Source organism: Myxine glutinosa, chromosome 5 (genome assembly GCF_964187855.1).
Source record: "Myxine glutinosa chromosome 5, kmMyxGlut1.1, whole genome shotgun sequence".
Lineage (NCBI taxonomy): Eukaryota > Metazoa > Chordata > Myxini > Myxiniformes > Myxinidae > Myxine > Myxine glutinosa.
In genome coordinates, this window is record NC_136265.1 from 114558493 (window position 1) to 114582426 (window position 23934).

Here is a 23934-nt window from a genome sequence, read left to right on the forward strand (position 1 = left end):
ACATTCTGCATTGGTGCCACTCCTATCCTGAAAGTTTCGTCTCAATCGGACATTCGGTTGCTCAGAAAAACGAGGTTTAGTCCGTACGGACGGATGTACAGACGGACGGACGGACAACCCGAAAACATAACGCCTCCGGCCACCTTCGGGGGGTCGATCGTCGTCGATTTTCATCCTATTAACCTGAAAAGTAAAGAGCAAAGGACTGACTGGGTTTTCCCCGTATTCGATTGACTGTCTGTGTTTCCCGTACATGTTGTTACATCACAGAATTGGAAAACAAACTATTTTGGGGGGTCAAGAGGTCAAAGGTCAACTCAAGGTCAACTTCTAAAATAATCAATTTTCACCTGTAAAATAATCAACTCCCATCCTATTGAACCGACCTTTGATTAAGATCGTCAATTTAAATCTTAATGAAATAGACAATTTGATGTATCCATGGCAACTTTTGTGGGTGGGGGTGATTTTGCAAGTATTGTGCTCTGCATGATGTCTTTATTGTTGGTGTGTTTGTATGTCAATCGCCTACAGGTCACAATGTTAAACCGATCTTTACTAAACTTCCCCCAAATGGTAGAGTTGGCCATCAGGAAGAAGCCTATTGATTTTGAGGTCCAAAATAGGCCAAAGTTCCCGATGTTCCCGATGTCCCTGTTCTCTCGTGTAGTTGTACTCGTGTGCTTCCCTCTCTCTCCCCATCTTGTCTCCCGCTCCCTTTATTGTATGTTTTATGTCTGTTGATGTTTTTGTGACTAATGTTAGCTCTTACACGAGCCTCGATCTTGCATACAAAAATAAATAAATAAATAAAAGGTCAACAACTTTATCAAACTTCTAAAATCCTCAATTTTCATCCGAATGACTTGAAATTTGAAGAGGATTTGCATACCAGGTCACTGAGTTCAACCAGCAAATATTTTTGAGGTCAACATAGGCCAAAAGGTCAACATAAGCCAAAGGTCAACAACTTAGGTCCAATTTCTCCCAAAAAACAACTCCCAATTTCTAAAATCCTTAATTTTCATCCAATTCACTTGGAATTTAAAGAGGATTTGCATATCAGGTCACTGAATTTAACCACCAATTATTTTTGAGACCAACTTTAGGCAAAAGGTCAACATAGGTAAAAGGTAAACAACCTTTTACTATTTCTGTCATATTCTGTAACATATTCTGTCATATGTCATATTCTGTCATATTCTATAACACCTTTTTCTTCTTCTTCTATAAAAGGATGCTTTCGACTTGCTCACCAAATCTATTCATTCCAAAAAAAAATTCCATCTCTTATAGTGCATCTTTCATTCATTCCCTAAACTCTCCAGAACTCCACCCATCCTTCAGCATCCTCAAACGTATTTTTGACTCGAAGGTCGCAAGAATCTCATTTTGCAAGAAATGTTCGTTTCCCATTAATCGTACATTTTTCAAAATCCAATCTCACCCCTCCCCTCCAAATCTTCCCCATCACCCATCCCTTTCAAATCTTCCCCCTTGCCCCTCCCCTCCAAATCTTCCCCATCACCCATCCCTTTCAGATCTCCCCCCTTACCCCTTCCCTCCTAAACTCCCCCCACACCCCTCCCCTCTGAGACCCTCCCTCACTCCTCCCCTCCTAGACTCCCCTCTAACCCCTCCTCCTCAAAGCGTCCTCCCCGCTTCTTCCCCCTTCCAACTCTCACCATCAGCTCCCTCAACCTCCTGCCTCACTCTTCCCCCTCCTCAAACAACACCTCACTGCGCCTCACCCATTCACCATCAAACCTTTTGTCCGCCCCATACTTCCCTTTCTCCAAGCTGTTCTGAAATCTCTGACGCACCTTCAACAGCTCTCCCTACCTCTTCCTCCTCTTCCACATCATACCGTACCGCTCCCTCCCCCTGTTCTGTATCCGATGCTCCCCCTTCCTCTTCTTTAACAGTATGGACCTCAAACATCCGGGGCCTTCGCTCAAACTTGACTGACCTCTCCATACAGGTTGCTTCTGACAAACCAGATGTGAACTGCTTAACAGAAACTTTCCTCCCTCATGATGTCTCTGATTCCTTGGTATCTCTCCCAGGTTACTCCCTCCTCCGGTATGATAGACCTGAGCCTCGTCCTGGAGGGGGGGTTGCTATCTTTATAAAAAACTCTCTTCCTCACTCGCCCTGCACTGCCCTCTCTCCACCTCACCCCCAGGAATACCTTTGGCTACGGCTTCCCCTTCGCTCCCACCTTTTGTTCATATGTGTGTTGTACCGTCCACCAAACAGTGATGACTCCATCTACATCTCACTGTCTGATAATATGGACCAACTTCTATCTACCCATCCCAACTCTCTCTTCCTCATATGTGGTGATTTCAATTGTCACCATGCAAGTTGGCTGGGTGTGGGTACCTCTCTCACCAGCCATGGCTCTTCAGCAAAGGACTTCTGCGACTCACTGGGACTGACACAATCTGTCAATTTCCCGACCCGGATCTCAGTCAACGGAGCATCTTCTCTTCTGGATTTGGTTATGACAAACTTCCCTGAAAATGTCTGCTGCTCTTCTTCTGCTCCAATCGGCTCATCTGATCATGTGCTTGTCAAAGTGGACATCTCTCTGACCATTCTCAGAGAGCCTCCTCAGCGTCGACGAGTCTGGCATTTCACTCAGGCCAACTGGCACGGTCTTCAAGCAGCCATCAATCATCTGGACTGGTCTCCCATCTCTACCGCCTCTGACATCAACTCATCCTGGGAATTCTTTCAAAGTAAATTGCTCTCTCTCATGCACAGATTTATACCATCTCGTCTTCAGTTGTCATACCCTTCCTCCCGTCCATGGTACACGGAATCTTGTGGTGAGGCTGTTGCCCTGAAACAACTTGCTTTCGTCTCCTGGAAAGCAAATCCAACGGAAGGAAATCTCATTTCCTTTCACAAAGCCCGAAACAAGTGTGTGTCCACCCTCAGGAGAGCCAGGAAACAATATCTCACCATTCTCAAGACCGAACTCTCTTATCTGTCTCCCTCTTCCAAATCCTGGTGGCGTCTGGTCAAATCTGTTTCTGGTGTTTGTTCCCCCTCCATCCCCTCCCTCACCTCAAACGGCTTAACGGCTGACTCCGCACGTGAAAAAGCTGAATGCCTCAACTCTGTGTTTGCCTCTAAATCTTGTGTCCCAAACCCATCCCTCTCTGTACCCACCGTACCCAGTCGTACCCAGCTGCTCCTGGACTCTGTCCTTTCCTCCTGACAAGGTGGAAAAGTTTCTGGCAACCCTCGACTCTGATTCTGCAACTGGTCCTGACGGCATCAGCCCACGGGTCCTAAAATCATGTGCTTCTGCACTTTCACTCCCTCTTTCTGTTCTCTTCACCCTCTCTTTTGCTCAAGGTCATCTGCCATCTGCTTGGAAATCAGCCAACATCACCGCTTTGCACAAAAAAGGTGCAAAAACAGATCCCAGCAACTACAGACCAATCAGCCTTCTCCCAATTATCAGCAAAGTCATGGAATCCATCATTGCTTCAGATATTAAATCTTTCCTCTTCTCCAATGGCTTGATCTCTGATCATCAATTTGGTTTCAGACCTGGTCACTCTACTCTGGACATGCTGCTTCTGCTTTCTCAACAATGGATGGAGGTCCTCAACGCCAAACAGGAAATTAGAGCTGTCTCCCTTGACATTTCACGTGCCTTCGATACGGTCTGGCACCCTGCTCTGCTCTCCAAACTCTCCTCCTTTGGTATCCATGGAAATCTCCACGCATGGCTGGCGGACTTCCTCTCTGGTCGTAGTCAACGTGTGGCCCTGAATGGGTTTCTCTCATCTCCTCTTCCTGTTCAGGCTGGAGTTCCCCAAGGTAGTGTTCTGGGCCCTGTGCTTTTTCTGGTCTTCATCAATGATCTCTCTGACTCTCTTGAAAATCCTCTCTATCTCTTTGCTGACGACTCTACTCTCTGTCGCTCCATTCCTCATCCCTCAGATCGGCAGTCTGCAGCCTCCTCACTCTCTGCAGACCTGGACAAAATCACAGACTGGTCAAACAAGTGGAACATGTCTTTCAATCCTGACAAATCTCACACTCTTACAATGTCTCTCCGAAAGGACCGACTGGACAACCCTCCCATCTACTTTCTCAACAATCCTCTCCAAGAAGTTCTGTCGCTCAAGCTTTTGGGTCTCACTATCTGCCATGATCTTTCTTGGTAAAACCACATTTCCAAGCTGGCCTCCAAAGCCAGTCGCCGACTGGGCATCCTCCGTCGTGCGAAGTCCTTCCTTGGCACACCTGAGCTCCTCACCACATACAAGGCTTTCATCCGCAGCTCAATGGAATACTGTTCCCCCCTCTGGGCTGGTGCTCCTGCCTCACACCTTGCTCGGCTTCACGCTGTTGAGGCCAAAGCTTTCAGAATCATTGGAATCTCCTGCGATGTAGTCAACGCCGAGGGCCTTTCACTCACTCACCGCAGGCAGGTTGGTGGTCTTTCTGTCTTCTACCGACTCCTCTCCGGCCTTGCTCCCCCAGCTCTCTCTGTGCTCTGTCCCCCCAATATTCCTTCAGGTCGCACAAGATCTGCCTGCAACCCTCTTCTGGTTAAACTGCCAAAGTCTAGGCTCTCTGCTCACCTTCACTCTTTCATTCCCCTTTTCTCCCGCCTCTGGAACAAACTCCCCCACTCCCTTCAATCCCACTCCTCCCTCCAGGTCTTTAAAACAGCTGTTCACCACCATCTCTTATCTTCCCCCATCGAAAACCTTGATCTTTTCTACCCCCGGTAATTCACCCCAGAGTCCTTGCAGTGTTCATATGTTTTAATCCTCTCCCACCTCCCCCCAAGTCCTCCCGATGTCCCTGCTCTCAAATGTTGTGTTTGTGTCCTTCCCCCTCTCTTTTGTGTCCTTCCCCCTCTCTCCCCATCTTGTCTACCGCTCCCCTTGTTTTTTGTGTTTTGTGTGTCGGTTTGTCTTTTTGTGTGATTAATGTTAGCTCTTTCACGAGCCTCGATCTTGTATACAAAAAAAAAAAAAAAAAAAAAAAAAAAAAAAACTTAAGGTGGAATTTCTAAAATCCTAAATTTTCATCTGATTGACTTGAAATGTGAACAGCATTTGCATATCTGGTCATTGAATTCAACCACCATTTATTTTTGAGGTCAACATAGGCCAAAAGGTCAACATAGGCCAAAGGTCAACAACTTCTCTGGATAGATTTGGACGATACTGGTGTGCAGGTTGTGTGTGAGACCAGGACTAATTGATTCGATTTTGGTGAAGATCCGAATCCGGATCTGGATCCGGGAACGTTTTAAATGATTCTTGAGCATTATGAGAGGGTGCCAAAAACGATACATAGCATGATATTTCAAAAAGTTGTGGACGGATTATGACAAAACTAGGTGGATGAGTTTGTTATATGACAAGATTATATTTGGGTTGATGTCCGGATCCAGATCCGGCCTATCAGTGGGATAAACTGGTGGATGTACGAGCACCGTTCTAGTGAGGCTGTTCCGTGCACAGTGGGAGACGGGGTTTTGCAATCACGTGTGCGTGCGTTTGTCCATCCGTCCGTGTGTTCGGGTATGGCAGTAACTTTATTACCCATTTGTCATTATATTTTCACCAAAGCTTTGGTATGAGAATATGGAGAAGACAAATTAAGAATTTTGTCAAAAGGTCAAAGGTCAGCGTCACATAAAATAATCATAATAATTACATATTGGGTCATTTATTCATTATTTATTGGGTCATAAAATAATCATTCTCCTTCTCCTTCCTTTCTGTTTGGTTATTTAATTATGTATTTTTGTCTTTTTTGTCTTTGTTTTACGTACTATGTCAAAGTGTCTTTGGGTTTCTTGAAAAGCGCTATACAAAATAAATGTATTATTATTATTATTATTATTCTTATTATTTAATTCGATCACGAAAAAAAGGTCAAGGTTGCATAAAACCATCAATTTTCATCTGAGTGACCTGAAATTTAATGAATTTGCATATTTGATCACTTCATTGGTTCACCAATCAAAATCTGGAAGCCGATTGTTTTTTTGTTTTTTTTTTGGTTTTAGATAAAGAGGTCAAAGGTCAAGGCTGCATAAAATCGTCAATTTACATTTTGTATTTTTTTTTAACCGTTTTCCTCCAAAGAAGAAGATGTCCAAATACAAAGTGGACGCGGTTGGGCTTTGCATTTTCAGATGCATTCCAGTTTTAATTGCTATTGTTGCAAGATTGCTTGTTTACATGCACTGTTATCGTTTTGATATTCGATAATGCAAACCCTGGTGTTGGCTTAGCGGCTAGGGTGCCGGCTTAGGATTTTTTTTTTTTTTTTTTGTATACAAGATCGAGGCTCGTGAAAGAGCAAACATTAATCACACAAAAAGACAAACCGACACACAAAACACAAAAAACAAGGGGAGCGGCAGACAAGATGGGGAGAGAGGGGGGAGGACACAAAAGAGAGGGGGAAGAAGGGGAAGGACACAAACACAACATTTGAGAGCAGGGACATCGGGAGGACTTGGGGGGGAGGTGGGAGAGGATTAAAACATATGAACACTGCAAGGACTCTGGGGTGAATTACCGGGGGTAGAAAAGATCAAGGTTTTCGATGGGGGAAGATAAGAGATGGTGGTGAACAGCTGTTTTAAAGACCTGGAGGGAGGAGTGGGATTGAAGGGAGTGGGGGAGTTTGTTCCAGAGGCGGGAGAAAAGGGGAATGAAAGAGTGAAGGTGAGCAGAGAGCCTAGACTTTGGCAGTTTAACCATAAGAGGGTTGCAGGCAGATCTTGTGCGACCTGAAGGAATATTGGGGGGACAGAGCACAGAGAGAGCTGGGGGAGCAAGGCCGGAGAGGAGTCGGTAGAAGACAGAAAGACCACCAACCTGCCTGCGGTGAGTGAGTGAAAGGCCCTCGGCGTTGACTACATCGCAGGAGATTCCAATGATTCTGAAGAAGATCCTAGGATCCTGGGTTCGAATCCCGATCGATCGCTGAATTAACGCCAGGGGGGTTGACTCGGCCTGTCATCCTTCCGAGGTCGGCAAATTGAGTACCAGTTCACTGGTAATTCCCCGTTTGTCGTTAAAGGCGGCAAAAAGGGTTGGCGTCAGGAAGGGCATCCGGCCGTAAAACATTGCTTCAAAAAGGGGACCGAAAAACAACAACAACCACGGTTCCCGAAAAAGGCCAACCCCCGCTTTGCGGGGAAAAATGGCCTCTAAAGGTGGTTATTCGATAATGCAACAATATTCAATAACAGCACCACCTGCAACATTTTTATTTTCTTAAACAACTGCTCTTCTCTCCAAGCTTTCTCTCTCATCTTTGGGCCTTCTTTCTCATCTTTGGGCCTTCTTTCTCATCTTTGGGCCTTCTCTCTCATCTTCGGGCCTTCTTTCTCATCTTTGGGCCTTCTTTCTCATCTTTGGGCCTTGCCTCTGCAATTTTGGCCAGTTTCATGTGGGTGCTCGAAGAAATCGATTGATTGGTTTGATGCCGTTGCACACGTGACTCTGTTTAAACTTTCTTTAATCCTTTAACTTAATTGTGATTTCCTAGTTGGTCTTGGTCAGCAGATCTAAATATCATCTATTACCCTCAGCCAATCCACTATTGGAGGCCTTTGGGAATGCCAAGACTGTCAGGAACAACAACAGCAGCCGGTTTGGAAAGTTTGTGCAAATCCACTTTGATGCCAAGGTTTGTTCCACGGGACATATCGTTCACTCTATAAGGAACAGTGTGAATTGGGTTGGTGGTTTGTGCTGCTTCAGATGGCCTTGCTGCTTGGCCTCCTTACTTGCCTATTGCCCTTACTTGCCTTGGCCTCCTTACAAACTTGATGGTTTGTGCTGCTTGGCCTCCTTATTTGCTTGTGCTGGGATTTGTGTATCAGGGGTGAACGCCTTGTGTTGTTGCTTTAACCCTCGTGTCATGTGCCCGCTATTTAATGTGAGCACCACCTCGTCCCCACAGAACGTCGTCGTTGGGGGTTTTGTGTCTCATTACCTTCTGGAGAAGTCTCGGATCTGTGTTCAAGGCAAGGAGGAGAGGAATTACCACATTTTTTATCGCCTTTGTGCTGGAGCCCCGGAAGGCATCAGGAAGAAGTTTAATCTCGGTTCACCAGACAGCTACCATGTGGGTACACCGTACCTCGGCTTGTAGTGTTTTATTTTTCAATACCAATTTGATTAAGGATTTCAATTGTGGAAGATGTGCTTAATTGATCTCAACTTTTCTTCTTTTTGATTTGGTATCACATGATGAGTTTGTCAAGGCCTTCCATGTCATTGGAATCTCAAGACATGGATTCCCTAGGACTATCACTCTGATACAAGCACAGCCTGGAATGGCCTAGCGGTTAGGGTGCCGGCTCGGGATCCTAGGATCCTGGGTTCGAATCCCGGTCGATCGCTGAATTAACGCCAGGGGGGTTGACTCAGCCTGTCATCCTTCCGAGGTCGGCAAATCGAGTACAAGCTCGCTGGTAATTCCCGATGTGTCGCAAGAGGCGACTAACAGGGTTGGTGGCACGAAGGGCATCCGGCCATAAAACATTACTTCAAAAAAGGGGACCACGGTGCCCGAAAAAGGATAACCCCTGCTCTGAGGGGAAAAATCGCCTCGAAAGGTGGTTTGTATCACATGATGAGTTTGTGGATTCACAAGCTGTTGACAATCGAATTATGCTATGCCTTCCACTGCCTTCCATTCAGTACCTCAATCGTGGATGTACCAGTTACTTCTCGACCAAGGAGACGGAAGGTTCTATCCCTCAGAACCGCAAAAGTCCACAGGTGTGTTGAGCTCATGCCCAACCTTTTAAACTGCCTCTTGAGATTGTATACCTTCGTTGTTACCCCATGCACGTGAAGCAAAAATCAGGGTTAAGTAATTGGTTCATGTCCATCTCTTTGTCTGTCTTGTTAATTTATGATCGATGAACAGCTTACTTACATCGAATGTTGTATTTTGAACACAAATTGGTCCATGATAGGCTTTCATTTTACCGTACCTTGGCTCTGAATTATTCCCGATCACTTGCTTAGATACGACGGAGATTATATTTTTACTCTCTCTTCCTGTCTGTCAGTCAAACAAAATTGAAAATCTATGTTACAAAAGGAGCCGTGTCTGTCTGTCTGTCTGTTTGTTTGTTTGTCGCGTTATAACTTGAGAACGGATTAACGGATTTCAATAAATCCAACTACGGTGGATTTGGGTAACTCCCGGGAGTGTTAGTGATCCCAAAAATTTTTTTGGGGTTATCCCCGCACGGCCAACACATGATGTTGGTTATCCCTGCACGGAGAGCAGGATCGCCCAGTAATCCTTCTTTGTTTACTTCTCTTTTTTTTTTGTATACAAGACCAAGGCTCGTGAAAGAGTTAACATTAATCACACAAAAAGTCAAACCGACACAAACTGACACATAAAACACAAAATAAGGGGAGCGGTAGACAAGATGGGGAGAGAGGGGGAAGGACACAAACACAACATTTGAGAGCAAGGACATCGAGAGAACTGTGGGAGGGAGAGGGCTTGGGGGGAGGTGGGAGAGGTATAAAACATATGGACACTGCAAGGATTTCCAGGAAAGAAGTTGGAATTTCGAAAAAGTGTATCTGGGGTGAATTAGCGGGGGTAGAAAAGATCAAGGTTTTGGATGGGGGAAGATAAGAGATGGTGGGGAACAGCTGTTTTAAAGACCTGGAGGGAGGAGTGGGATTAAAGGGAGTGGGGGAGTTTGTTCCAGAGGTGGGAGAAAAGAGGAATGAAGGAGTGAAGGTGAGCAGAGAACCTAGATTTTGGCAGTTTAACCATAAGAGGGTTGCTGGCAGATCTTGTGTGACCCGTAGGAATATTTGGGGGACAGAGCACAGAGAGAGCTGGGGGAGCAAGGCCGGAGAGGAGTCGGTAAAAAACAGAAAGACCACCAACCTGCCTGCGGTGAGTGAGTGAAAGGCCCTCGGAGTTGGCTTCATCGCAGGAGATTCCAATGATTCTGAATGCTTTGGCTTCAACAGCGTGAAGCCGAGCCAGGTGTGAGGCAGGAGCACCGGCCCAGAGGGGAGAGCAGTATTCCATTGAGCTGCGGATGAAAGCCTTGTATGTGGTGAGGAGCTCAGGTGTGCCAAGGAAGGACTTCGCACGACGGAGGATGCCCAGTCGGCGACTGGCTTTGGAGGCCAGCTGGGAAATCTGGTTTTCCCAAGAAAGATCATGGCAGATAGTGAGACCCAAAAGCTTGAGCGACAGAACTTCTTGGAGAGGATTGTTAAGAAAGGAGATGGGAGGGTTTTCCAGTTGGTCTTTTCGGAGAGACATCATAAGAGTGTGAGATTTGTCAGGATTGGAAGACATGTTCCACGTGTTTGACCATTTTGTGATTTTCTCCAGGTTTGCAGAGAGTGAAGAGGCTGCTGCCTGCCGATGTGAGGGATGAGATATGGAGCGACAGAGAGTGGAGTCATCGGCAAAGAGATAAAGAGGATTTTCCAGAGAGTCGGAGAGATCATTAATGAAGACCAGAAAAAGCACAGGGCCCAGAATACTGCTTTGAGGAACTCCAGCCTGAACAGAAAGGGGAGATGAGAGAATTCCATTTAGAGACACACGTTGACTGTGACCAGAAAGGAAGTCTGCAAGCCATGCGTGTAGATTTCCATGGATACCATAGGAGGAGTGTTTGGTGAGCAGAGCGGGGTGCCAGACCATATCAAAGGCATGTGATATGTCAAGGGAGACGGCTCTAATTTCCTGTTTGATATTGAGGACCTCCATCCATTGTTGAGACAGCAGATGCAGCATGTCTAGAGTAGAATGACCTGGTCTGAATCCAAATTGATGATCAGAGATCAAACCATTGGAGAAGAGGAAGGATTTGATGAAGCAATGATGGATTCCATGTCCTTGCCGATGATTGGGAGCAGGCTAATTGGTCTGTATTTGCAAGGATCTGTTTTTGCACTTTTTTGTGTGAAGCGATAATGTTGGCTGATTTCCAAGCTGATGGAAGATGACCTTGAGCAAAAAAGAGGGTGAAGAGAACAGAGAGAGGGTGAGATAGAGCAGCAGAGCAGGATTTTAGGACCCATGGGCTGATGCCGTCTGGTCCAGTTGCAGAATCAGAGTCGAGGGTTGACAGAAACTTTTCCACCTTGTCGGGAGAGAAGAACACAGACTCCAGGAGCAGCTGGGTTTGACTGGGTGAGGTGAGTACAGAGAGAGATGGGATTGGGACAAAAGATTTTGAGGCAAACACAGAGTTGAGGTATTCAACTCTTTCACGTGCGGAGTCGGCTGTGTAGCCGTTTGTGGTAAGGGAGGGCATGGAGGGGGAACAAACACCAGAAAAAAAATTGACCAGACGTCACCAGGATTTGGAGGAAGGAGACAGGTTTGAAAGTTCATTCTTGAGTGTGGAGAGATAGTGCTTCCTGGCACTCCAGAGGGTAGACACACTTGTTCCGAGTTTTGTGAAAGGAACTGAGATTACCCTCAGTTGGATTTGCCGTCCATGAGGCAAAAGCAAGTTGTTTCAGGGCAACTGCCTCACCCCAAGATTCCGTGTACCTTGGACGGGAGGAAGGGTATGACAACTGAAGACGAGATGGGATAAATCTGTGCATGAGAGAGAGTAATTTACTTTGGAAGAATTCCCAGGAAGAGTTGATCTCAGAGGCAGTAGAGATGGGAGACCAGTCCAGATGATTGATGGCTGCTTGAAGACCATGCCAGTCGTCCTGAGTGAAATGCCAGAATCGTCGATGTTGAGGAGGCTCTCTGAGAATGGCCAGAGAGATGTCCACTTTAACAAGGAAATGATATGATGAACCGATTGGAGCAGAAGAAGACCAGACATTTGCAGAGAAGTTTCTCATAACCAAGTCAAGAAGAGATGATACTCCATTAACTGAGATCCATGTCGGGAAATTGACAGATTGTGTCACTGTGTCAGTCCCAATGAGTCGCAGAAGACCTTTGCTGAGGTGCCATGGCTGGTGAGAGAGGTACCCACATCCAGCCAGCTGTCATGATGACAGTTGAGGAAGAGCGGGTTGGGATGCGTGGATAGATGTTGGTCCATGTTGTCGGACAGCAAGATGTAAATGGAGTCATCACTGTTTGGAGGACGGTACCGAACACATGAACAAAAGGTGGGAGCGGGGAGGAATCCATAGCCAGATTTACTCCTGGGGGTGGGGTGGAGAGAGGGCAGTGCAGGGAGAGTGAGGAAGAGAGTTTTTGATAAAGATTGCAGCCCCACCACCAGGACGAGGCTCAGGTCTGTCATAGCAGAGGAGGGAGTAACCAGGGAGAGATATTAAGGAATCAGAGACATCTTGAAGGAGGAAAGTTTCTGTTAAGCAGATTAGATCTGGTTTGTCAGAAGCAACCTGTATGGAGAGATCAGTCAGGTTTGATCGAAGGTCCCGGATGTTTGAGGTCCATACCGTTAAGAAAGAGGGAGGGGGAGCATGGGATACACGAGAGGGGAGGGGCGGGGTAGGGAGAGCTGTTGACAGTGTCAGAGATTGCAGAAGATCTCGGAGAAAGGGAAGGATGAGGAGGACAAAAGGCTAGGTGGTGATGGGATGAGGCATAGAGAGGAGTAATTTGAAGGGGAACAGAGGGAAGTTTAAGATTGGAGGAGGTGGAGGAATAATGAGTTGGAAGAGAAAGGAGGCGTGGAGGAGGAAGCTTTGTGTAGGAGGGGTGAGGGGGAGATTTGAAAGGGAGGGTTAGCTGTAAGGTAGTGATGGAATGGAGGTAGAAAAGAGAAGAGGGAGGGGACATGGAGTGGGATGCTGGTAAGGGATAGGGTTTGTAGGATACGGGCAAGTCGAAGGAGAGGAGGGGAACAGACGGGAGGATTTGACAATGAAGATGATGTACAAAAGGAGCAATTAATAAAATACAAACATCCATTGCAAGGTGAGGTTCTTTAAATTTTTAAGTTCGAGTTGGGGCAGAATAAAGGTTCGTTTGCAATTGTTTAGCTTGGATCCATCACATAGCCAGCAAGCTCTTTTTTTTTTTGTATACTGAATCGAGGCTCGTGAAAGAGCTAACATTTATTTCACAAACAAATCAACCAGACAAACAAAATATATAAAAAGAGGGAGTGGAAGACAAGATGGGGAGAGAAGGGGAAGCACACAAACACAACATTTGAGAGCAGGGAGATGTGTGGGAGGGAGAGGGCTTGGGGGGAGGAGGCGTGGGAAGGGGGGGGGGGGGGGAGAGATCTATCTATCTGTGAGGATCTACCTTCTTCTTTCACCTGAAAAACATCGCCCGTCTCCATCCATCCCTCTCCTCCGTGGCTGCAGAAACCCTCATCCACACCTTCATCACTTCCCGTCTGGACTACTGCAACAGCCTCCTCTATGGTTCACCCTCAACAATCACCAATAAACTCCAATACATTCAGAACTCCGCTGCCCGTCTACTCACCCATTCCCGGACCCGTGACCACATCACCCCCGTCCTTTACAAGCTTCACTGGCTCCCCATCTCCCAGAGAATCCAGTACAAAATCCTCCTCTTGACCTACAAAGCCCTCCATAACCTGGCCCCATCCTACCTGGCTGACCTCCTCTCCAGACACACTCCCACCCGCAACCTCCGCTCTGCTGGTACCAACCTCCTGACCCCCCCCCCCATCCGGACCAAATTTAGATCCTGGGGGGACAGGGCCTTCTCCATCGCTGCTCCCACCCTCTGGAACTCGCTACCTCACACCATCAGAGACTCCTCCTCACTCACCACATTCAAAACATCACTCAAGACCCACCTGTTCAACACTGCATTCAACATTTAACCCACAGCATCTAACCCCTGACTATCTCCTCTCCTTCTCCCTCCTTTGTGCTTTGAATATTTCCCTTTTGATTCTTCTTTTTTTGCAATTGTTTTTACGTTTTGCTATGCATTATGTTTTGCACTCTGTCAAAGCGTCTTTGGGCTTCCTGAAAAGCGCTATATAAAATAAATGCATTATTATTATTATTATTATCTGATCTTCTATCTATCATGTGATAGAAGATGTTGATGTTGACATAAACGGTCGTGCCTTCTGAGTGAGGTCTCCGATTCGATCGACGTCTCCCGGGGGATTATAAAGGCCCGGTGTTGGTGACCTTGTGTCTCTACTCGCTCGGCCTTGTATCCATTTAGAATCCACCAGAGAGAATGAAGCGAGAGGTCGATGTTTCCTTCCAATGATTGCACTTTGATGCGCTGTATTGACAGATGGAAAGATCTGCTCCTGTCCATCTAATGTCAGTCCCCATTGTCATGTACCAATGAAACTGTGGCCATTGTTGTTGTTGTTGTTGTTGTTGTTGTTGTTGTTGTTGTTATTGTGATGATGATGATGATGATTTTATTATTTATTATTTCCCACTTCTCATGGTTCGTGTTTGAGTGGGAAACCCCCAACCCGTTACATGCATGTGCCTTCACTTACCTGTGTGCTTTTCCTGTATATACCATTTGCATCTCTCTGTTTAATCATGAATATGACATCCGGTTGTAATCTCACAAACGATGTGTGTGTGTGTGTGTGTCTTGTGCATGCTGATTGGACCTGCCTTTGGGTTCAGGGGCAGCAGGTAAGGTGAATAAAGATGTTCATAAATATGTGGCATGGCGACGTTGCATGCACCCACCCTGCATGCTGTACTTACCCATGGGTCATGTACAGATGCACAACACAGGCATGGGGTCAGGGGTCACAGGCATGGGGTCAGGGGTCACAGGCATGGGGTCAGGGGTCACAGGCATGGAGTCAGGGTCACAGGCATGGGGTCAGGGGTCACGTCACAGGCATGGGGTCAGGGGTCACAGGCATGGGGGTCAGGGGTCACAGGCATGGGGTCAGGGGTCACAGGCATGGGGTCAGGGTCACAGGCATGTGGTCAGGGGTCACAGGCATATCAGAACATGACACAAATTGGTATTGATGGGTATTCACAATGATACGGTATTTGTTTTTATGCCACTGCCACCCGTGCTTCCGTGATAGGTTTTCGTTCCCACGATAACTTATGAACAGGTGAAGGCATCAACGTCAAATTTGTTACAACTATGTATCATGATGTAAAGGTGAACTTATAAGATTTTGGGGTCACGAGGTCAAAGGTCCGAGGTCCCGTTCGGTAAGAAATTCTGTTGCTGACCTAACTTGTGAACCAGTGAATGGATTTTTACCAAACTTGGTACAAATATATATTATGATGCAAACGTGAATTGATTCGATTTCAGCATCAAAGGTCAAAGGACAGAGGTCATGTCACATAAAAATGTGATACCTGGAGAACAGCTGAAGGGATTATGATCAAACTTGTACGAACTTGTAAGTATGTATAATGATGGAATAATGTGGGGAAGGCCGACGATACTGTCCCAAGAGAGATGGTGATGGTGACACTGAGATGGATGGGAGTGTTGGAAGCGGAAGTTATGTTGGTGGAAGGATGTACAAGGGGACGAAGGGAAGAGATTTGCTTGGTCCTGTGATGTTTGAACATCGGATTGAGGCAGGAAGCGCTCCGAGCCCACTCATGTTTATCATGATGATGGAGCTGGTAAGCAGGAAGGTGAACATGAAAGATATTCTGGGGAGGATGTTGTTAGCGGATGATCTGCTTGTTGTGGTGGAGAGAGGGCGGGAGACGCAGGAAGTACTGGGGGAGTGCAAGGAGGTATATGAGAAACATGGGCTGAAAATGAGCATGGAGAAGATGGAGGTGATGTGGGTCGGGCAGGAGGGAAAACAAATGAATATCAGGTTAGAGGGGAAGTAGATCACACATGGAAATAGGTTTGAGTATGTGGGAACAGTGACCGGGGATGGTAAATCAGAGGTAGATGTGCGGAGGAGGATTCAGGTGGGTACGAATGTGTGGAGGAGGGTGGAGGGTGTAATGGCAGACAGAAAGATTTCAAGGAGCTTGAAATGGAAGGTTCTGATGTCATGTGTAATGCCGGCCTACCTTTATGACCTGGAGACGGTCGCACCGATAGAGCGACAACAACAGAGGCTGCAGATTTGCGAGAACAGCTGGGTCAGGAGGATTGTGGGAGTGAAGAGGGTGGATAGAAGGAGAATGGATGAACTGATGGAGGAGATTGATGTGCAGATGAGCTGGACGGGGAGATTGGTGAAATGCCGGCTGAGATTGGCTGGACACTTGGTGCGGATGGGGGAAAGAAAGAATGGCAAAGAGAGCGGATAGGTTGGGGGAGCAAAGGTAGGAGGAAAAGAGGTAGACTATGGTTGAGAGGGGAGGATTGTGTGAAGAGGGATATCAGTAAGATGGGGGTGGTTGGAGAGTGGAGAGAGTTGGCCGAGGATAGAGGGGACTGGAGGAAGATCATGGTCAAGGTAGGACAGGAGCCTTGGTGTCATTGGACCTCGCCCCTTATAAAGGTAAGAGGAGAAGAACAACAACAATCATGGGAGAGCCGTATCGGTTGACGTCGTGATGTCGCTGAGTGTCGTCTCGTTATAATTATTATTTATTTTGTATGCATGGTCGAGGGTCTTGGAAGAGCTCGTACTAGAACACTGAACAGATCGGGACACAACAAGACAAAATGAACAGCAGAGGGGGGGAAACACCGACAGCAGAGCCAAAGGCCAAGACAGGGGGAGGCAGACAAACAATTGGGGAGGAATTAGGGGCAGGAGAATATGCATGGTGGATACAGAAGGAAACTCTCAGGAGGGAAACTCAGGTGTGTGTGTGTGTGTGTGTGTGTGTGTGTGTGTGTGTGTGTGTGTGTGTGTGTGTGTGTGTGTGTGTGTGTGTGTGTGTGTGTGTGTTTTTGAGAGTTTCATTGAGGCTCATTTCCCATTCCGATTGTGTGTGTGTGTGTGTGTGTGTGTGTGTGTGTGTGTGTGTGTGTGTGTGTGTGTGTGTGTGTGTGTATGTATGTGTGTGTGTGTGTTTTTGAGAGTTTCATTGAGGCTCATTTCCCATTCCGATTGTGTGTGTGTGTGTGTGTGTGTGTGTGTGTGTGTGTGTGTGTGTGTGTGTGTTTGAGAGTTTCATTGAGGCTCATTTCCCATTCCGATTGTGTGTGTGTGTGTGTGTGTGTGTGTGTGTGTGTGTGTGTGTGTGTGTGTGTGTGTGTGTTTGAGAGTTTCACTGAGGCTCATTTTCCATTCCGATTGTGTGTGTGTGTGTGTGTGTGTGTGTGTGTGTGTGTGTGTGTGTGTGTGTTTGAGAGTTTCACTGAGGCTCATTTCCCATTCCGATTGTGTGTGTGTGTGTGTGTGTATGTATGTATGTGTGTGTGTGTGTGTGTGTGTGTGTGTTTTTGAGAGTTTCATTGAGGCTCATTTCCCATTCCGATTGTGTGTGTGTGTGTGTGTGTGTGTTTGAGAGTTTCAGTGAGGCTCATTTCCCATTCTGATCGTGTGTGTGTTTGTGTGTGTGTGTGTGTGTGTGTGTGTGTGTGTGTGTGTGTGTGTTTGAGAGTTTCACTGAGGCTCATTTCCCATTCCGTGTGTGTGTGTGTGTGTGTGTGTGTGTGTGTGTGTGTGTGTGTGTGTGTGTGTGTGTGAGTTTCACTGAGGCTCATTTCCCATTCCGATTGTGTGTGTGTGTGTGTGTGTGTGTGTGTGTGTGTGTTTGAGAGTTTCACTGAGGCTCATTTCCCATTCCGATTGTGTGTGTGTGTGTGTGTGTGTGTGTGTGTGTGTGTGTGTGTGTGTGTGTGTTTGAGAGTTTCACTGAGGCTCATTTCCCATTCCGATTGTGTGTGTGTGTGTGTGTGTGTGTGTGTGTGTGTGTGTGTGTGTGTGTGTGTGTGTGTGTGTGTGTGTGTGTGTGTGTGTTTGAGAGTTTCACTGAGGCTCATTTCCCATTCCGATTGTGTGTGTGTGTGTGTGTGTGTGTGTGTGTGTGTGTGTGTGTGTGTGTGTGTGTTTGAGAGTTTCACCGAGGCTCATTTCCCATTCCGATTGTGTCTGTCTGTGTGTGTGTGGTTGAGATTTGCTGTGATTCTCGTTCCCACCTGGCTATATTCGGTGCAGGCAATTTGTCAAAGCCCTTTCTCTGGACATGCAATCAGCAGTTAACATGAAACACTACGACCTTTTGTTCTTCAATGCGACATTGGCACCTTTGAAACCGATTAGGGAGCACAGATGCTTTGAGTGTTCCGTGTTCCGCTCGTCTTGTCCACGGACATTGTGGACACCGCTGTGATACAAAGGGAGGCTGGCAGCATTTGATAAGATGGTCTTGTCATGTAATCGACTCTGGTGCATAAATATAATACAAATTAAACTTTACAGAGAGAGGAGGACAATTCCAGCTCCCCACTCCCACACAGCCAGACCCCTCCTCATCCTTCCACCCCTCCTCATCCTTCCACCCCTCCTTCCCCCCCCACTCGCACACACCCCCACCCCTCCTCGCCCCCCACTCCCTCATACCCCTCCTCATCCCCCACTCCCTCATACCCCTCCTCATCCTGCCTCCCCTCCCCCCCCCCCCACTCGCACACACCCCACCCCGCCTCGCCCCCCACTCCACCACACCTTCACCCCTCCTTGCTCCCCACACCCCCACATCTCCTCGCCCCCCACACCCCCACCCCTCCTCGCCCCCCACTCCACCACACCTTCACCCCTCCTTGCTCCCCACACCCCCACATCTCCTCGCCCTCTTGTACACCCCAACCCCTTGTCGCCCACGAACCCTGGTCCACTGGTCCAGTCATACCAAAGACTTCAAACATGGTACCTACAGCTTCCTTGCCTTACACAGCGTTTACACATAGAGCACGGACAAACAAGCTCTTACACGAGCCTCGATCTTGTATCCAAAAAAATAAAAAGTTTTACATGATGGAATGTTGGGAATAACAAATTCGGTTGATACATTTTCTATTTTTTGGGGATAAATTACCGCTTAAGTCTTTTCCATGTTCTGGAGGGTGTTGACCTTGACCTTGACCTTTGACTAATTTTGACCAGATTTTATACACATATAGTACACATGTGTACAAACAAGCTGTGTACGCTTCAATCTGATATCATGAGGTTTGGCAATAATGAAATCACAAAAATATCCCATTTGATTATAATGGGGTGAAATTGTTGTCATGGACACCGTTTTATCTCTGCCACGTGGAACCTTTCCTGATGCCACGAACCAAAAAAGGGCAGAACCTGAAAAAAAGACACATTTATTGGATTAATTATGTTTTGTGTCGTTCTAGTTCTATTTTGGGATGCGGGGGGAGGTCAAACCTGGACCCACTTTGACCCCCGTTAGACCTCTTTACACCTCGATCTTTTTGTTTTTAATGCCGTGAAAAAACTTGAGTTCCAACAAAGCAAATATCATTTGAGCCAAGTTTGGTCACAATCGCATCAGCAGTTTCGGAAAAGAAGTTGCAAGTCTTGACTGATGGATGGATGGACGACACGCCATCCCACAAGCTCCCCGGAACCATGTTCCAGGTGAGATAAAAGGTGCACACATGCATCCCCTTAACTACAGACCAATTCGCTTACTTTCAATCATCAGCAAGGTCATGGAATCCATCATCGCGGTTGACATGAAATCATTCCTTTTCTCCAACAACCTCATCTCAGATCATAAATTCAGATTTAGACCAGGTCACTCCACCTTAGATATGCGACTTCTACTCTCCCAACAACAACCTCTTGCAACAACAATCTCCCTCAATATCAGTCATGAGATCAGGGCCGTCTCTCTGGACATATCTCGAGCTTTTGATACAGTCTCACACTCCGCCATGCTCTCCAAACCCTCTGCCTATGGAATCCAATGCCAAGTCCACTCTTGGATTACTGACTTCCTCCGCTGTCGTAGCCAACGTGTGGCTCTCAACGGAACCCTTTCTTTCTTTCTTCACCCTCTCAAGGCTGGAGTACCCCAAGGCAGTGTTGTGGGACAAGTCTTCCTGATCTTAATCAATGATATCTCTGACTCCCTGGCAAGTCCTCTTTATCTCTTTGCTGATAACTCCACCCTCTGCCGTGACATTCCTCATCCTTCTGACAGACAGGTAGCAGCCTCTACCCTCTCCTCAGTCCTCGACAAAATCATAATCTGGTCAAACACTTGGAATATGTCTTTCAATCCTGAGAAATCCCACACCACACTCTCTCTCCGAAAGAACCGTCCACAAACCATCCCATCTGCTTTCTCAATGAATGTCTCGAAGGGGTTCAGTCATTCAAACTCTTCCGTCTCACTCTCAGCAGTGATCTCTCTTTGGCAAGCCACATTTCAAAGTTGGCCTACAAAATCTCCTATAAAAGGTTATATCGGTCTTCTTTAAAAGCTAAAGGCCACATTGGGTATATATCGGTCTCCTTTAAAAGCTAAAGGCCACATTGGGTATATATCGGTCTCCTTTAAAAGCTAAAGGCCACATTGGGTATATATCGGTCTCCTTTAAAAGCTGAAGGCCACATTGGGTATATATCGGTCTCCTTTAAAGGTTGAAGGCCACATTGGGTATATATCAGTCTCCTTTAAAAGCTGAAGGCCACATTGGGTATATATCGGTCTCCTTTAAAAGCTGAAGGCCACATTGGGTATATATCGGTCTCCTTTAAAAGCTGAAGGCCACATTGGGTATATATCGGTCTCCTTTAAAAGCTGAAGGCCACATTGGATATATATCAGTCTCCTTTAAAAGCTGAAGGCCACATTGGGTATATATCTGTCTCCTTTAAAAGCTGAAGGCCACATTGGGTAAACTGTATATCGGTCTCCTTTAAAGGTTGAAGGCCACATTGGGTATATATCGGTCTCCTTTAAAAGCTGAAGGCCACATTGGGTATATATCAGTCTCCTTTAAAAGCTGAAGGCCACATTGGGTATATATCGGTCTCCTTTAAAGGTTGAAGGCCACATTGGGTATATATCGGTCTCCTTTAAAAGCTGAAGGCCACATTGGGTATATATCGGTCTCCTTTAAAAGCTGAAGGCCACATTGGGTATATATCGGTCTCCTTTAAAAGCTGAAGGCCACATTGGGTATATATCAGTCTCCTTTAAAAGCTGAAGGCCACATTGGGTATATATCGGTCTCCTTTAAAAGCTGAAGGCCACATTGGGTATATATCAGTCTCCTTTAAAAGCTGAAGGCCACATTGGGTATATATCAGTCTCCTTTAAAAGCTGAAGGCCACATTGGGTATATATCTGTCTCCTTTAAAAGCTGAAGGCCACATTGGGTAAACTGTATATCGGTCTCCTTTAAAGGTTGAAGGCCACATTGGGTATATATCGGTCTCCTTTAAAAGCTGAAGGCCACATTGGGTATATATCAGTCTCCTTTAAAAGCTGAAGGCCACATTGGGTATATATCAGTCTCCTTTAAAAGCTGAAGGCCACATTGGGTATATATCAGTCTCCTTTAAAAGCTGAAGGCCACATTGGGTATATATCGGTCTCCTTTAAAAGCTGAAGGCCACATTGGGTATATATCAGTCTCCTTTAAAAGCTGAAGGCCACATTGGGTATATATCGGTCTCCTTTAAAAGCTGAAGGCCACATTGGGTATATATCGGTCTCCTTTAAAAGCTGAAGGCCACATTGGGTATATATCAGTCTCCTTTAAAAGCTGAAGGCCACATTGGGTATATATCGGTCTCCTTTAAAGGTTGAAGGCCACATTGGGTATATATCGGTCTCCTTTAAAGGTTGAAGGCCACATTGGGTATATATCGGTCTCCTTTAAAAGCTGAAGGCCACATTGGGTATACTAGGGCATGCCCGTACTATATCTATATCTAAAATTATATCCCCCCCCCCCTCTATTTACATGAAATGGTTTGGTCCAAAGCGAACGGCTTGCGAGTACGGTGACAATCCCCCCCCCCCCCCCCCTCTATTTACATGAAATGGTTTGGTCCAAAGCGAACGGCTTGCGGAGTTTGGTAAAGAAATCGCCAGAGCATGCACAAACGCGCAGGAAAGCGAAAGAATCGCAAATTAGTTTTAATTAGTTTTAAAACATCGTTTAACGCCAACATAGCGGCAACATAGTTTGCCAACGTGAAATAAATGAATACGCTCTCAAATGTGCCGTCCGAGGCAGAGTCTGTTCGCCACGTTCGGCACACGTGATAGCTCGCTGCTCTCTGATTGGTTGAATCGTTTTTTGGACATAGCTCGGTAACTACTTCTCCGATTAATATGAAACCTTGAAAAGGCACATCCTCGGGTCCCCAGCAATATACCTGGCAAGTTTAAAGTATATCGGACCCGTGGTTGTCAAGAAACAGCGGTCACAGACATACAAACATACAAACATACAAACATACAAACATACACACAGAGATTACTGGAATTATAGATAGATATCGGTCTCCTTTAAAAGCTGAAGGCCACATTGGGTATATATCGGTCTCCTTTAAAAGCTGAAGGCCACATTGGGTATATATCGGTCTCCTTTAAAAGCTGAAGGCCACATTGGGTATATATCGGTCTCCTTTAAAAGCTGAAGGCCACATTGGGTATATATCAGTCTCCTTTAAAGGTTGAAGGCCACATTGGGTATATATCGGTCTCCTTTAAAGGTTGAAGGCCACATTGGGTATATATCTGTCTCCTTTAAAAGCTGAAGGCCACATTGGGTATATATCGGTCTCCTTTAAAAGCTGAAGGCCACATTGGGTATATATCGGTCTCCTTTAAAGGTTGAAGGTCACATTGGGTATATATCAGTCTCCTTTAAAGGTTGAAGGCCACATTGGGTATATATCTGTCTCCTTTAAAAGCTGAAGGCCACATTGGGTATATATCGGTCTCCTTTAAAAGCTAAAGGCCACATTGGGTATATATCGGTCTCCTTTAAAAGCTGAAGGCCACATTGGGAATATATCGGTCTCCTTTAAAAGCTGAAGGCCACATTGGGAATATATCGGTCTCCTTTAAAAGCTGAAGGCCACATTGGTTATATATCGGTCTCCTTTAAATGCTGAAGGCCACATTGGGAATATATCGGTCTCCTTTAAAAGCTGAAGGCCACATTGGGTATATATCGGTCTCCTTTAAAAGCTGAAGGCCACATTGGGTATATATCGGTTTCCTTCAAAAGCTGAAGGCCACATTGGGTATATATCGGTCTCCTTTAAAGGTTGAAGGCCACATTGGGTATATATCGGTCTCCTTTAAAGGTTGAAGGCCACATTGGGTATATATCGGTCTCCTTTAAAAGCTGAAGGCCACATTGGGTATATATCGGTCTCCTTTAAAAGCTGAAGGCCACATTGGGTATATATCGGTTTCCTTCAAAAGCTGAAGGCCACATTGGGTATATATCGGTCTCCTTTAAAGGTTGAAGGCCACATTGGGTATATATCAGTCTCCTTAAAAAGCTGAAGGCCACATTGGGTATATATCGGTCTCCTTTAAAAGCTGAAGGCCACATTGGGTATATATCGGTCTCCTTTAAAAGCTGAAGGCCACATTGGGTATATATCGGTCTCCTTTAAAAGCTGAAGGCCACATTGGGTATATATCAGTCTCCTTTAAAAGCTGAAGGCCACATTGGGTATATATCAGTCTCCTTTAAAAGCCGAAGGCCACATTAGGTATATATTGGTCTCCTTTAAAAGTGAAAGGTCACATTGGGTATATATCGGTCTCCTTTAAAAGCTGAAGGCCACATTGGGTATATATCAGTCTCCTTTAAAAGCTGAAGGCCACATTGGGTATATATCAGTCTCCTTTAAAAGCTGAAGGCCACATTGGGTATATATCTGTCTCCTTTGAAGGTTGAAGGTCACATTGGGTATATATCGGTCTCCTTTAAAGGTTGAAGGCCACATTGGGTATATATATCTGTCTCCTTTAAAAGCTGAAGGCCACATTGGGTATATATCGGTCTCCTTTAAAGGTTGAAGGCCACATTGGATATATATATATA

General features: G+C 46.1%; 1 protein-coding gene across 1 annotated transcript in view; it reads left to right on the forward strand.

The window, feature by feature from the left end:
* The window catches only part of LOC137427218 (unconventional myosin-VI), a 175070-nt gene that overhangs the window by 66178 nt on the left and 84958 nt on the right, over nucleotides 1-23934 (forward strand). Inside the window, 3 exon segments of the mRNA XM_078778565.1 lie at nucleotides 7595-7692; nucleotides 7969-8133; nucleotides 8712-8792. Of these exon segments, the coding sequence (XP_078634691.1) occupies nucleotides 7595-7692; nucleotides 7969-8133; nucleotides 8712-8792 (344 nt within the window).